This window comes from Octopus bimaculoides, chromosome 4 (genome assembly GCF_001194135.2).
Source record: "Octopus bimaculoides isolate UCB-OBI-ISO-001 chromosome 4, ASM119413v2, whole genome shotgun sequence".
Taxonomy (NCBI): Eukaryota; Metazoa; Mollusca; class Cephalopoda; order Octopoda; family Octopodidae; genus Octopus; species Octopus bimaculoides.
Window position 1 is genome coordinate 101,450,581 of NC_068984.1, and position 14,840 is coordinate 101,465,420.

Genomic DNA, 14,840 nt, shown 5'->3' on the forward strand with positions numbered 1-14,840 from the left:
GCACACACACGTACACATACATTGAGCCTATTTTGTGACTGAATTGTATTGATCTAGCACCTCTTTTCTTTGATAGGAAGACCTAAGGTAAAACAGAGTAAAGTATCCCTGCTTGGAAACAGAACAAATTGCCTGCAAAAGATTTGAACTTACAATCAACAGGCATCTCAATACCTTATTCACTTGACCACTGTTCTCTTTTCTTTCTCTCATTTTTTTACAAATAAATTCCGCATATTTAACATTCTACAACAATCTTCTTTATACACACGTGTGTGTGTATGTGTATGTATATATATATATATATATATATATATATATATATATATAATCGCTATTTTCATGTCCAGAGTGATTAAATCTGCTACCCAGCACATTAACTGGTTAGTCTTTCGCATTTTCATACAAGTGTACAATTTGGCTGATGTTATTAATACTCATCCACTTTACCACATACTTTCCCATCATCAGCTTTTACTTGTTTCCAAGCATATTAATATTTCCATGTGGTCAGGCATGTTTTGGAAATGCATGACACTGCTTGTATGACAGTGGCATTCCTTTATGATTATCATGCAATATCAAGACAGAGATGCAAATTCATGCACACATGATGGGCTTCTTTCAGTTTCCATCTATCAAATCCACTTAAAAGGCTTTGGTCAGCCCAGGTTTATAGTAGAAAACTGTTGTCCAAGGTTCCATGCAGTGGTACTGAACCTGAAACCATGTGGTTGGGAAGCAAACTTCTTAATCACACTCTCATACCTGTGCTTAGTTATACCTATATATGTATTGTTTTCACATGGTACAAGTTAAGGTGCATAAAATATAACTAGTATTAACCAATATCTAGAACTCCTTGTTTTCTGAAAGAAAGCTACAAAGAGAATTTGTGTTTCTTGCCACAAAGATCACTGAGTATACTTAGAAAAAATAAAACTGGAGAGTTTATTCTCAAATTATTTTCTTATAGCATCCTTACATATGATTCAGTGAATATTTGCAAGGCCAAATTACATAAACCTGGCCTGATGTAATTATATCTTCACATCATCAGAGCTGATTTTTGAAATCAACTTTGATTATGATTTCTAAAATCAATTCTGAAAAATGCTGAATTAGCCATGGTTTAAAGGCTTTGATCTTAAGTCTGCTTGATTTAGATTAATATTGGGCTAAACTACAACAGTTAACAATTTATTAGTTCTGTTACTTTATGAGAACTAGCTGTAGTAGCTACAGCTGCCAGCTGCAGACCAAAGTTGTATATAACTGAATTGACTGTCTGCTCTATTGGTTGTGCACCGATACAAGCCATCTTGCTACATGTCAACTGCACTTAGTTATTTATCTGGTGTCAGTCATTGACCCCTTGCGGACGGATTTGATACTGACAGTCAGTGCTGTGTACCCATATTAGGCCGTTCAGTAAGTACATAATTTTCCACACAAGGAATTTTACAGTGTATTTACAGATTCTTCTCAATGAGGTATATTTGAAAACACAGTGCCACACAGAGCAAGACATCTCAATGCTCGTGCACACAATATTTCAATGTGGTCAGTACTGCTTCCCTTCTGCAAGAGGTTAATGAACAATGTTAGGAAGGGTGTCTGACCATGTAATCCTTAACTGCATATCATAAGTACATGTTTATATACAAATATATATAGGTGTGGCTGTATTGATAGAAGTTTACCTTCCACCCACATGGTTCCAAGTTCAGTCCCACTGCGTGGCATCTTGAGCAAGTGTCTTCTATCATAGCGAGTGTATTTGGTAGACAAAGTGGAAGAAGCCTGTTATATATATGTGTGTGTGTGTGTTTGTATGTATTCAACATTGGTGTTGGTGTGTTTACATCCCTGTGACTTTGGCAAAAGAGACCTGATAGAATAAATATCAGGCTTAAAAGAAAAAAACGATAAGTACTGGTGTCAATTCATTCAACTAAAAATTCAAGTGAGTGCCCCAGCATGGCCACAGTTTAATGATTGAAAGAGGTAAAAGAGTAAAGATATATACGAGATGCGATGAGTAAATTGTCGCCATTTTTAAATTTTGCGCATGCACACTGTTTTTGATTTTGTCAATTACACAGTATATAGTAGGGTACGTTTGGCACCATCTGTGAGAAAAACAGCACCATGTTTTTCTCTGCCAGAAATTTGGAAACAACATGCTGTACTGCTTAGTGCAGGAAGCTCCAATACGAACATTTCAGAGTGTTTGGATGTTAATCTGAGGACATGTACCAAGAGTGATAAAAATCAAACATCCAGTCAACATCATGGTGTCTGAAATGATCACTAGTGATGGTGATGTTATGCCTCCATTCATCTTCCCACATGGTCTCACACTCAACACAGAGGTATACATCAAGTGGCTGGAGGATGTAGTGTTGCCCTGGGTCAAAAGGGTGGTTCAGCCTTTACACTGTTTACTATCGACTTTGCCAGGAAGTTACCATCTAGTGGACTGTTCTCATAAATTCTACAGTTTTCTGTATGTTTGTATGTGTGTGTTCCTGTGTATTATTAAATTCTGTAATGTACATTTTGTAAATAATAGTATCATTGGCTGTAGCTTTGCAGTGAGACAGTCGACATTTCGCTGCATTTTGAGGGTGAGAGTGGAGAGTGACAAGGGAGTGTTGGTCAAATTCAGGCAAATAAAAGCTGCAAAGTATTTTTGTTTGATCTACTGATTTATTGACTGTTTTATTTAACATCATGTATCTTTCTCTAATGTACCAGCACTAACACACATATCTATGTACTAAATGTTACTTTTAGGGTACTCATCAAGTTGAAGTATGCCAGAAGGTACTAGCCCTAGGTGTCATATGCAGTGGGATCAAACAAGGGAGCACGTGCTTCTTGTGTATATATGCATGCATGTGTGAATGTTTCCACATACTTTCAGTGTTCTATATGAACAAAAAACTGGTGATTGTTTATGTCTTGTAAAAACAAATATATGTGCTGGATCTTGACAAGTTTGTCATGTGTGGAGACCAGTGAAACAAAATTACCATGTTTGAAAAACAAGCATTGGCAACAGGAAAGGCATCTAACCACAAAATACTCTTCAGTAATTTCTATCCAACTCATGTTAGTATGGGAAGAGCAACAACAGTGAGAAGTCTTGTAGCAATGATTATTTCTTATTAGAAAGACGATACTTATATTTTCATTTTTTTTATTTGGTCTGTTCTGTAATTGCTGTGTCAACACTTACATCACAAATAACTCCATGCTAATTTCCCCTGTTGGAAGAGTTTTTCATCAGACTAGACTCATGCTCTCAAAAGCAAATGGCTCTCAAGAGATGTCATGAAAAGCGAAGTCTTTGACTTGCTTTTGCTTCACTACTGAGATCATTTCTGTTCCACTAACACCCATTGGTACCTTTACTAATGGTGCTAGTGTCATAGCTCCTGTTTACATCTCCTGTTCTTGGAAATACTTGTCCTTCATATTTAGCTGGAAATCAGATTCTATTAAATAAAATTTTTAAAAATCAATACATCGGACAGTGCAGTTTGTAGAAAAAGATAACCAGTTATGTTGATCTTTGATTTGCTCTTTCAAGACTTCAGTGAAGCTAACCAACAAGAACATCTACTGCAGTGTCATTGTAAGTAAATTACTGATGGATTTACTACTGTTTAAAAACTAAGAGTCCAGATAGGAAAGGTTGTTGATATTTTTTCCAGTTAGCAATTGAGATTGATGTGAGTAATTAAAAGTTGGTATTAATTTTATCACTTCTTAGTTTGTTGCAGCAGCTGAAACATATTTTGTGATATAGAATAAATTTCCCCCTAAATTGGAAGCTACCATTAAAAAAAAATGTTATATAAGATACAACAGCTAAGTGAGATTCATAATACTAGTGGTATTTGTGTTAGATTTATAGCATCTTCAGCATAAAGTCATTTAGTAGCACATTCCAAGCTGTCTCCTTACTCTGCTTCTGCTAGTTCCATCCAACTCACTTGTCACTCACATTGTCATTCCTAGGCCCTGCTTTAACCACTACACACTCACCTTTCCCTGTTAGAATATTTGCCTTCTGGAAATTTTACCTTAGCTTTGTCTTTCCTTTTCTTTAATTTACAATTGTTGAAGAAGATCAACTGTCCTGAAGGACCCGTAACAACCGTGGACCCTTTCCTTTCAAACAAAGCAATAAAACTACAGTTACGAAAAATATTGTATGTATGTTTACTTAGTACCTTTGGAAGGGAGATGATTGTAACAGCTTACCTAAAGTAGTAACTCAAATAGAAACCATTTATTAGACAGGTAGATGCCTGAATCATTTCAGCATCAAACCTTTGCAACATTGGTAAGTTACAATCCTTTACATTCAGAGTTCAGATTTCACTGAGGTCAACAGGAAGTACCAATCAAGTACTGGGGTCAGTATAATTGACTATAGTCCTTCCTCCCACACCAGATAAAGTTCTGAGGTCAAGTTCACCTTTTATGTTTTGGAAGATAATCGACTAAATATTACTAATTTATTGGGAATCAAGTATATTCTGCCTTCTCCTTATAAAATTGTACTTAAAAAACAATTATTTGTTATTTTGACTAGTGTCTGAGCATTGTTGACTTTTAGAGCTTTGTCACACACAACTGTTGACACATGTAGGATGGATCCTGTTATTAGCCAACTCTATCGTGAGGATTGTCCCACCACCTTCTTTTGGCTAGGAAGGGCTCACAGTTTTCCTCTGTCTAGTGGCTATGGTGACAGATGTAGTGTGGTGGATGAGGATGAAAGGAGTGAAGACTTTAGACATAGACTTTTTCAAGTTCCACGTAAAAAGGAAATTGAGGATGGAGAGGGAAGTGCCCCCCCCCCCTCCTCCAGTATTTTTGTTGAAAGGTGGTTGAATGTGGTGAGGATGACCTATGTGAATGGGCCTACCCTGAACATATATCTGTAGGTCGGGGGCGGGGTGTGCCCTTGGTGAAAGGAGTAACCAGGATGTAAGGTAGTTCCTTGGTTGGTCCTGGGCAGACCTCTCCCCATTTGGAGAATTTTATTGTTTAAATTTTGTTAATTGTTATTATTTGTGTTGTATACATGTGTTTTTGCTCTAAGCTCCACTTGTTCCTTGTTTTGTATTGTTCTTTTTTATTATGTGTTTGGCCCTTGTGGCCAATAAAGAAAATATTTTTATTTCTATCATGACATTCCAATTTTATATATTGTTTTTTTTTTTTCAGGAAATATTAGCTCGTACAGGTTACACACTTGATGTTACGACAGGACAGCGGAAATATGGTGGTCCACCACCTGATTGGACAGGCGTATCACCAGGTTCTGGCCATGAAGTAAGTGAGAACATTACTACTCCTATTGTTTAGGCAGCAAGCTGGCAGAATAAGCACACTGGATGAAATGGTTAATGGCATTTCTTTTTGCTTTGTTTTCTGAGTTCTAATTCTGCCATGGTTAACTTTACCTTTCATCCTTTTAAGGTCAATAAAATAAGTAGCAGTTGAGCATCGGGGTCTTTATAATTGGCTAGCCCCCTTCCTCAAAATTTCAGGCCTTGCACCTATAGAAAAAAAGATTATTGTTAAGGCTGCCAGAATCTAGCGGTATTTCTTCCAGTTCAACTCATATTTTGAGCTCAAATTACACCAGCATCTGTGAAATAAGTACCAGTCAAGTACGGTATTCGAGGATATTGATTAATCCCCTCCCCTCAGAATTGTTGGCCTTGTGCCAAACTTTGAAACCATCATCATCATCATCGTATACAGTTTCACATTATATTGTCTTGTTAATAAAGAAAACATAACTTTGGATCTTTATGTTTTGGGTTCAGATACTACTGAAGTCAATTTTGCCATTCATCCTTTCAGGTTCAATACAGTAAATAAAGTACTGGTCATTTACTGGGGTCAGTATCATCAACAATTCCCCACCTCCAAATTTCATAACTTGCGTTTGTGTTAGAATCAGTTCTTATTATAAAGGCAGTAGATTGGTAGAATCATAGGAGTAGCAGTTAAAATGCCTCTTAACATTCAGAAGTCAACTATGCCATTCATCCCTCTGGGATTGAAAAAATAAATTACCGGTTAAGTACTATGGTCTTTGGTATTGACTTACCAACTCCTTTCAATCAAAACTGCTGGCTTTGTGCCTAAATTAGCCATCATTGTTTAGGCTGGTGGATTGGCTGGATGATTAAAGTATCAACAAAATTCCTCGAGGTATTTGTTCTGAGTTAAGATCTCACTAAGATATAGTTTTATGGACTATTGACCTTATTTTCATCCCACTCTAGAAGTGTCAACCTACCAAAATTTCAGTTGACCATCAACCTCAGCAACAACTCATAATTTCAGAAAGGACTGAAGGGTCCTATAAGCACTGACCCATTCCTTTGGGCTGAAATAATTTCTGTATATTGTACATGTATACTCATGCTGACTTATATACATAAGGATAGGGAAGCCTATTGTGTCTGTATGTGCACCTACACATATTAAATTTTGTCTCCTCAGATGAAAAATGTTGAGTATACATTTGTTCCCTAGCTCTTCACTTTTGAAGGTGAGTAGTATAAAAGAAATAGAAAGAACCATTGTAAAACAAGTAAGAGCAAATGACAAGAAAGAGCATCCAGTTGTAAAATAATGCCTTAATAATGCATTCATCCAAGCCATTGTAGTATGGTAAATTAGGCATAAAATATACAAACAAAAATATGTGTATGTATGTCCGTATATATATATATATATATATGTGGTTGAGATGTTTGCTTCCCAACCATGTGGTCCTGGGCTCAGTCCCACTGTGTGATACTTCAGGTAAGTGTCTTCTACTATAGTCCTGGGTCCACCGAAGCTTTGTGGGTGGATTTGGTAGATGGAAACTGAAAGAAGCCTCTTGTACATATCTATGTGTGTGCATCTTTGTGTTTGTCTCCCATCTCCACTTGTCAATTGGTGTTGGTTCTTGGTCCCTTAGCTTAGCGATTCAGTAAAAGAGACTGATAGGATAAATAACAGGTGTATAAGATAAATGCTTGGGTTGATTTGTTTGACTAAATCCTTCAAGGCTGTACCCCAGCATGGACACAGTCCAGTGACTGAAATAAGTAGCAGCACTCACACATATACACACACACACACACACACACACACACAACCCCAACATTACAGCATTGCATTCTTGAAAAATTTTGCTTTTTGGTGAAATTTTATCCCATGTAACATATTTTCCATTGAATTGTCTATTATAACATTTTTAGAGATGCAATACTTTCATAACAGTGGGGAAGACATGTATGTGCATGTAATTCTGTTATAAATTTATGTTATAAGAACTGTTGATTTGTTTTAATATAAACAAACAAATTTACCAAATACCCTGTGTCATGAATCTAATGACCCCCAGAATATTGCAATTTTAGGTATTTTCAGTGAAGTAACTGTTCATTCCTATTTTCTATTTTAGGTCTTCTGTGGGAAAATCCCAAAAGATATATTTGAAGATGAGTTAATTCCGTTATTTGAAAAATGTGGCAAAATCTGGGACTTGCGGTTAATGGTTGATTCAGTGACTGGCTTCAGTCGAGGATATTGTTTTGTGACTTTCTGTGAGAAAGAAGGAGCTGTAGAAGCCAAAAAGCAGGTTAGTCCCTTCATAACCATTCACAAACCTTTTTCTTTTTTTAATTTTATTTTTGTTGGATTTATCTGTAAACATTTTGTATTTTATCTTCTGATGCATTTGTTTTCTGTTTTTTTTTTTTTTGTTTTTTTTTTTTCATATCTTTACATATAATTTCTTTAGAATATATATTTCTAACTCGATGGTTTATCGTCAACAAACAACAGCTAACAATAACAAAGTTATTTTACTTCATCCTTCAGATTTGTTGATTAGCTGATTAGTTTTCTAAATTAATTGAAATAATGACAGTGCATCTCACCCTTGTTTACTGTCACACATATAAATGTTACCGTTCTTCTCTTATATCAATATTATCATCATCATCATCCATATATATATATATATATATATATCTATTTTATTTTATTTTACTATTTTACTTGTTTCGGTCTTTTGACTGTGGCCATGCTGGAGCACCACCTTTAGTCGAGCAAATCGACCCCAGGACTTATTCTTTAGAAGCCTAGTACTTATTCTATCGGTCTCTTTTGCCGAACCGCTAAGTTACGGGGACATAAACACACCAGCATCGGTTGTCAAGCGATGTTGGGGGGACAAAGACAGACACACAAACACATACACACATACATACGATGGGCTTCTTTCAGTTTCCGTCTACCAAATCCACTCACAAGGCTTTGGTCGGCCCGAGGCTATAGTAGAAAACACTTGCCCAAGATATATGCATATATATATACATGTATGTACATATAGATACATATCTGGGTACATGACGTGGCAAAGGAACATGGACATATTTATATACGCGCGCTTATTAAAACTGCAAAATCTTCACACTGTTACTCAAAATTTCACGTTCCTGTTTGTCGCACATTCATGATAAATACAGTATTCATCACAACTGTCCAATGAACAGGAACATTCTGTGAAGATTTTGCAGCTTTAATAAAAGCATATTACTCTATTCAGGTACAATTTTTGTCCACCTTGTTTTGTATTTATGTGCTTACTTGTGTGTGTGTGTGTGTGTATGTATGTATGTATATATATATGTATACACACACACAGATGGTTGGATATAGATGCAGCCATGGCTATATGGTTCAGTGGTTTGCCTCCCAACTACATTTCAGGTTCAGTCCCACTACATGGCATCTTGGGTAAGTGGATTTGGTTGATGCAAACTGAAAGAAGCTTGTTATATTTGTATATGTATGTGTCAGCTGTAGAAACCATAACAATGCTGGCATGAAGCCCTATGCCTCACCAGATCCTGACGGTGATGTGTGGGTATGTTTGTGTCTCCTTGTCTTGACTATGCGTGATAGTTTTAAATAAGCATCACCATCATACAAGCAGTGTCCTTTATTTCCAATCTTCTGTGAAAATATATCAGGCCTTGGAAACAGATAAGGCTTGGCCACAGGAAGGGATTCTGCCATAGAAAATCTGCCTCAGTGATTTCTATTTGATTCATGCAAGCTTGTAAGAAGTGGATATTAAAATCAATGATGATGATATATGTGTGTGTCATCATCATCGTCATTTAACATCTGCTTTCCATGCTGGCATGGGCTGGATGGTTTGACTGAGAACTGGCAAGCCGGGAGGCTGCACCAGGCTCCAATCTGATTTGGCAAGATTTCTACAGCTGGATGCCCTTTCTAATGCCAACCACTCTGAGAATGTAGTGAGTGCTCTTTATGTGCTAACAGCACAGGAGCCAGTCAAGCGGCACTGGCATCGACCATGCTTGAATGGTGCTTTTTACATGGCACAGGTGCCAGTCAGACAACACTGGCATCAGTGTGTAATCTTTATTTCTACTATATCTGTCTGTGTGTATGAAATTATATGTGTGATGTATATATATATATATATTATAGGGTGGGCCAAAAGTCATTAAGGTCAGTATTGCTCTTGAATTGTCAAAAACACGCTTCAATTTTTCTAAAATTGAATAAAATGAATAAAATAATGATGAACAAAATTAATAATAATAATAATGTAATAGAAATAAAATCTCAAATGTTTGGTGTGTGACTTTTGTCCCAGCATATTTACATATATTTATATACACACATTGTGTATGTATATATGGCTTTCTCTCAATTTACCTAACTTTGTATTTATCTGTCTTCAAATTAGTCATATGGTTAATTTATTTGATCTCTCTAATAAGCAAGAGTTTCCTTTGTGTACTTAAAAATTTTTTTTTTCTTTGGTTATGATAGCTTGACAACCATGAAATTCGAAAAGGTAAACGCTTGAAGGTGAACATATCCATTGCCAATGTTCGCCTGTATGTTGGCAGTATTCCAAAGAGTAAGTCAAAAGAGGACATTAAAGAAGAATTCTCCAAATTAACAGGTAAGCAAAAATATCGTATGTGATTGTTTAGAAATATTCCTTTGATAGTGTTTTGTTGACATTGGGAATTGCTTTCTCCTTCCCTTGTGTATATGTGTGCATGTATATCTATGTATTCATATGTATAATGTAGGACTGTATTCCATGTGTATGTATAGTGTGGATGAGGTAAAATTGGAGTGTGTGTGCATGTGTATGTATAGAGAGAGAGAGAGAGAGAGAGAGATGAAGAATAGAATAGCAAGACTGAAACACAGGCAAAGAGTAATTGTAATTTCTGATTGTTTTGCCATGAGATATTAACAATATGCCCTCTATGTGACTAAGTCACATAGGAGATGGCTGAAACTGCATAAGTGTCTTTATTGGGACTATGATAACACAACATCATGGTAGTTTCATGAAGTATTGTATCTTCTAAAGCAAAGTCCAAGGCTATATGTGTACTATACCCTTTCTGTAGTACCAAGTACTATAAAGATACAGTACTATATACTATTAAAAAAATTATTTTATTAGTTTTAAGTAAAGAAAAATCTTTCTTTAGATGGCCACAAGTTTTGCTTTAGCATTCAGATTACTCTCTCAAATGTAATGCTTATTTATTCACATTGTTTTTGAGATTTCGATGATGTGTTTGTTTATTTTAACAATGACATAGCAGGTTGGATCTGGTCAGTTTGAAAATAAAACAGGTAGAAAATTTGGGCTGGATATGGCTGCTTTATTGCTAAAGGATTAAAGTTTCCCTACTGCAGACAGTTCTTTTTTTTTTTTTTTTTTTTTTTTTTTTTTTGCCTTGTATGCCTCTAACACTATGGAGTTGTTTTCCATTGCTTACTTTGCAGAGGGTCTTGTTGATGTAATTGTTTATGGCTCGGCTGACAACCCCAAATGGAAGAACCGGGGGTTCGCCTTCCTTGAATATGATTCCCACAAGAGTGCATCTGCTGCAAAACGAAGATTTACTTCAAGAAGTTTGAAAGCTTGGGGAGGGGAATTTGTTGTTGACTGGGCTGATCCTTTAGAGGAACCTGATACATCCACCATGTCCAAGGTAAATATTGATTTGTTCATTGTAATCATAAATCTCTATATTTCTATATACTGTGTGTATGTGTCACAAACATCACTGTAGTATTCAATGTGTTCTTTTTTTTTTAAGACAGCTGGTTATGATTTGGGGTAATTTGGCTATTATTTTAAGCAGGTCAAGTGAATGTGCAGAGGATTCGTTTGCCTCAACAGTTGAGTGGTCAGTAATGTTAGGTTGTCTGATTACCATCAAAGACCTTGTATTTAAATAGAGTATCTGGAGCAATTCAGTTTGGTCAAGTAGGTAAAGTAGTAAACTAGCTGCTCATAAGTAAGGTGTTCAAATCTGCTGCAGTCATAGTGCTGTGTTTCTGGGTAAGAACTGTTTATTTTACAGAGCATCAGTGCATGTAACTGGAATAAATACCAGGTCATTGATTATTACATGTAGTAGACATATGTTCTAATATCCTGGAATAGGATTTAGACTTCATACTCTAAAATCAGAACTAAGCACTAGCTCATAGCTTGGTGTTTTGGAGACTTTTCCCAATCATCTATCAATATTTGGTGTATAAATTGTGGAAGAAACTGGTGCAGATATGGCTATGTGGTTAACGAGTTTGCTTTGCAGCCACCTAGTTCAGAGTTCAATCCTACTGCAAATAATTTTGGTCAGGAAATCTTCACTGTATCCCCAGGTTGATCAAAAGTTTTGTGAGTGAATTTTGATAAACTGCAAGTGTGGAAGTCATTGTGTATATGTATGTCCACTTTTCCATGCTTTCATGGGTTAGCTGAGATTTTATTGGGTCCAAGTTTCTACAACTGGATGCTCTTCCTGATGCCAACTCTATCCGTTTGCAAGAAAGGTATTAACCCCACTCTATCAAACAATGAACAGCCCAGACTGGCTTTTACAGTGGACTACAACCAAAGGACACTGTCTGTATAAACAGTGAGACTTGTTTATTCCCTCACTCTCAGTTACTATCTTTTGTCATTTTTATCAGCAGAAATGCTGTGAATAGTCTAATACAAACCTATAAACTGACTTTATTCAGACAAATGCTGGGCATAACAAAAATAGAATGTTTTTTTTTTATATTTGGATGTCTTTCTTACTACTAAGTACTCAGCTGTGAAAGTGTAAATGGCAAAGTCTAGGAAGTGGGTTTCATCTAAAATACAGCAAAAAGGGTATGGCAAGAATTGAACACCTTAACACCCACTTTTTCCAATACTACTTCTTCCTCAATTGTAAGTTAGTTAGTGACTTTGCTGGTGCTGACTTCACATAAAAAGCACCCAGTACACTCTGTAAAGTGGTTAGAATTAGAAAGGAATCCAGCCATGGAAACCATACCAAAGCAAACAGTAGAGCTTAACATAGTTCTCTTGCTCACCAGCTTCTGTCAAACCGTCCAACCCATACCAGCATGGAAAGTGGACCTTAAATGATGATGATGTTACCATCTATTTTGTCATGCTAACATGAGTTGAGTGAATATATATTGTTAAGATTTTATTTTGCACTTGAATGTCTTTCTCGCTGCTAACCCTTGTTTTTCAAGCAAAGAGCCTTTTATTACACTCTTCTTTGGAAGTTTAGTGCTAGCAGAGAATTTGTTGACAAGGAATGTCGACAAACATCAATGTTTTTAAATCAACTCTTTTCAAACAAAGCAAAGAATCTAAACATTTATACACACACACACATATATATATACACATGTGCAATGGCCTTCCTTGGAGTTTATGTCTACCAGTTTTACACTTAAGGCATTGGGTGACCCAAAGCTAACATAGAAAACATTTGCCCAAGTTGCTTCACTGTGAGATGGAACTTGAGACCATGTGCTAGCAAAGCAAACTTTATATTCACACAGCCATGCCCTTGCTTGTTGTAAATATATTTATTTTAATTATCTGCTAATATTTTTCTAGTCACAGATAGACATTGCTACACTTTACCATTTCAGTATATTGCTATTCATCCTTTAATCTGGATTTTAATTATTTCCTCTTGTTTCTTTTCTCTTCTTTTCCCTTTAATTCTACCCTCTTCCCCCTCCTTTTCCTCCGTTTCCGTCTGTTATCCCCATCCATCACCAGGTAAAGGTATTGTATGTAAGAAATCTTACCTCAGATGTTACAGAAGAACTTTTAAAAGAAAAATTTGGATATTTTGGTAAACTAGAACGAGCTAAAAAAATAAAAGACTATGGTTTCATCCACTTTGAAGAACGGGAAGATGCTTTAAAAGCTCTTGAATCTCTGAATAATCAAGTAAGTAGCATTGTATTTCACATGTTTGTCCTGTTTTTTTATCTTTCATATATTCGCTATTAAACTAGAAAACTGTTTTGTTGTTGTATTTGTTCCCTGTGTCTTTGTTTAATTTTTGTCTCTTTTAGAAAATTGGTGGTATGGAGATAGAAGTATCATTAGCAAAGCCTCCCACGGAAAACAGGAAAAAGGAACAGCGCAAACGAGAACAGGATCGTAGAGGTCCTGTTGCCATGTACCCAGGGTAAGATAAGACATATTTATATACACTGCCTGTATATCTCTGTCAAGTTTATTCCCTCATGGTTCTGGAGTCAGTCTCACTGTGTGACACCTTGGGCATGTGTCTTCTACTATAGCCCTGGGTCAACCAAAGCCTTGTGAGTGGATTTGGTTAACAGAAACTGAAAGAAGCCCATTGCATATGTGTGTATCTGTCCTCCAGCAATGCTTGACAGCTGGTATTGGTTTGTTTATGTCTCTGTAATAGTAGTTTGGCATAAGAGACCGATAGAATAAGTACCAATGCTTTAAAGACAAAAAATAAGTACTGGGGTCAATGTGTGTGATCAAACCTTTCAAGGCAGTGCCCTAGCATGGCTGCAATCTGATGACAAAGAGTAAAAGAAGGTACAGTTGTTGATTTTTGCTGGCCTCCTTTACATTTGTATTATCAAATAATATCAAAGGATATATACACATGTACATTGGTATTATAGGTGCAAGTGTGGTAAGAAGTTTGCTTCCTGATTCAGTTTCACTGCGTGGCACCTTGGGCAAGTGTCTTTTATTATGGCTCCAAGCTGACCAAAAGCCTTATGACTGGACTTGTTAGATAGAAATTGAAAGAATCTTGTTGTATGGTGTGTGATTGTATATTTCGTGCCTCCTAGTCTTGACATTGCATGATAGTTATGAAATGATTGTCACTGTCATACTAGCAGCACTTTTCATCTCCAGTATTCTGCAAGAACATGTCTTGCCATTGAGAAATATTGCCTTGCTTGGAAACAGGTGACAGTTGGTAGCACATAGGACATCCGGATGTAGAAAATGAGCCTCAGTAAACTCCATCCAACCCTTGCGAGCATGGTAAAGTTGATGTTAAAATGATAATCTATATATATAAAAATGAGAATGTGTGTCTGTTTGTCTGTCTGTCTGTGTGAATCCCTAAAACTCGAGAACTACGCAACCAATTTCATTCAAATTTTACAGATGCCTTACTTAGGGTTCCAGTTGTGTTTTAGTCAAATAAAATTTTTAATTCTTGCAGAGTTCGAGCCCACAGCAACATAATATCTCCTCCACTATTTAAGTATTACGTGTCAAAAGTGAAACAAAAACACTCATGTCAAATACTTTCACTTTAAAAATGAAACTATTCTACTAACTGAAACAATCACATTTCGATACTGTAATGACAGATACTTTCAGAGATAGAGAGAGATGTATATGTATACATATAGAT

The 14,840-nt window shown here is 36.2% G+C and overlaps 1 protein-coding gene across 4 annotated transcripts in view; it reads left to right on the plus strand.

Annotated features, from left to right (window-relative positions):
• LOC106878788 (heterogeneous nuclear ribonucleoprotein R) overlaps positions 1-14,840 on the plus strand; it is a 51,052-nt gene that overhangs the window by 31,428 nt on the left and 4,784 nt on the right. For all 4 annotated transcript variants that reach the window (XM_052967318.1, XM_052967316.1, XM_052967317.1 and 1 more), the window contains exons 4-9: positions 5,248-5,355; positions 7,496-7,672; positions 9,910-10,045; positions 10,894-11,102; positions 13,196-13,369; positions 13,498-13,613. In XM_052967318.1, the coding sequence (XP_052823278.1) occupies positions 5,248-5,355; positions 7,496-7,672; positions 9,910-10,045; positions 10,894-11,102; positions 13,196-13,369; positions 13,498-13,613 (920 nt within the window). The remainder of the gene's footprint in view (positions 1-5,247; positions 5,356-7,495; positions 7,673-9,909; positions 10,046-10,893; positions 11,103-13,195; positions 13,370-13,497; positions 13,614-14,840) is intronic.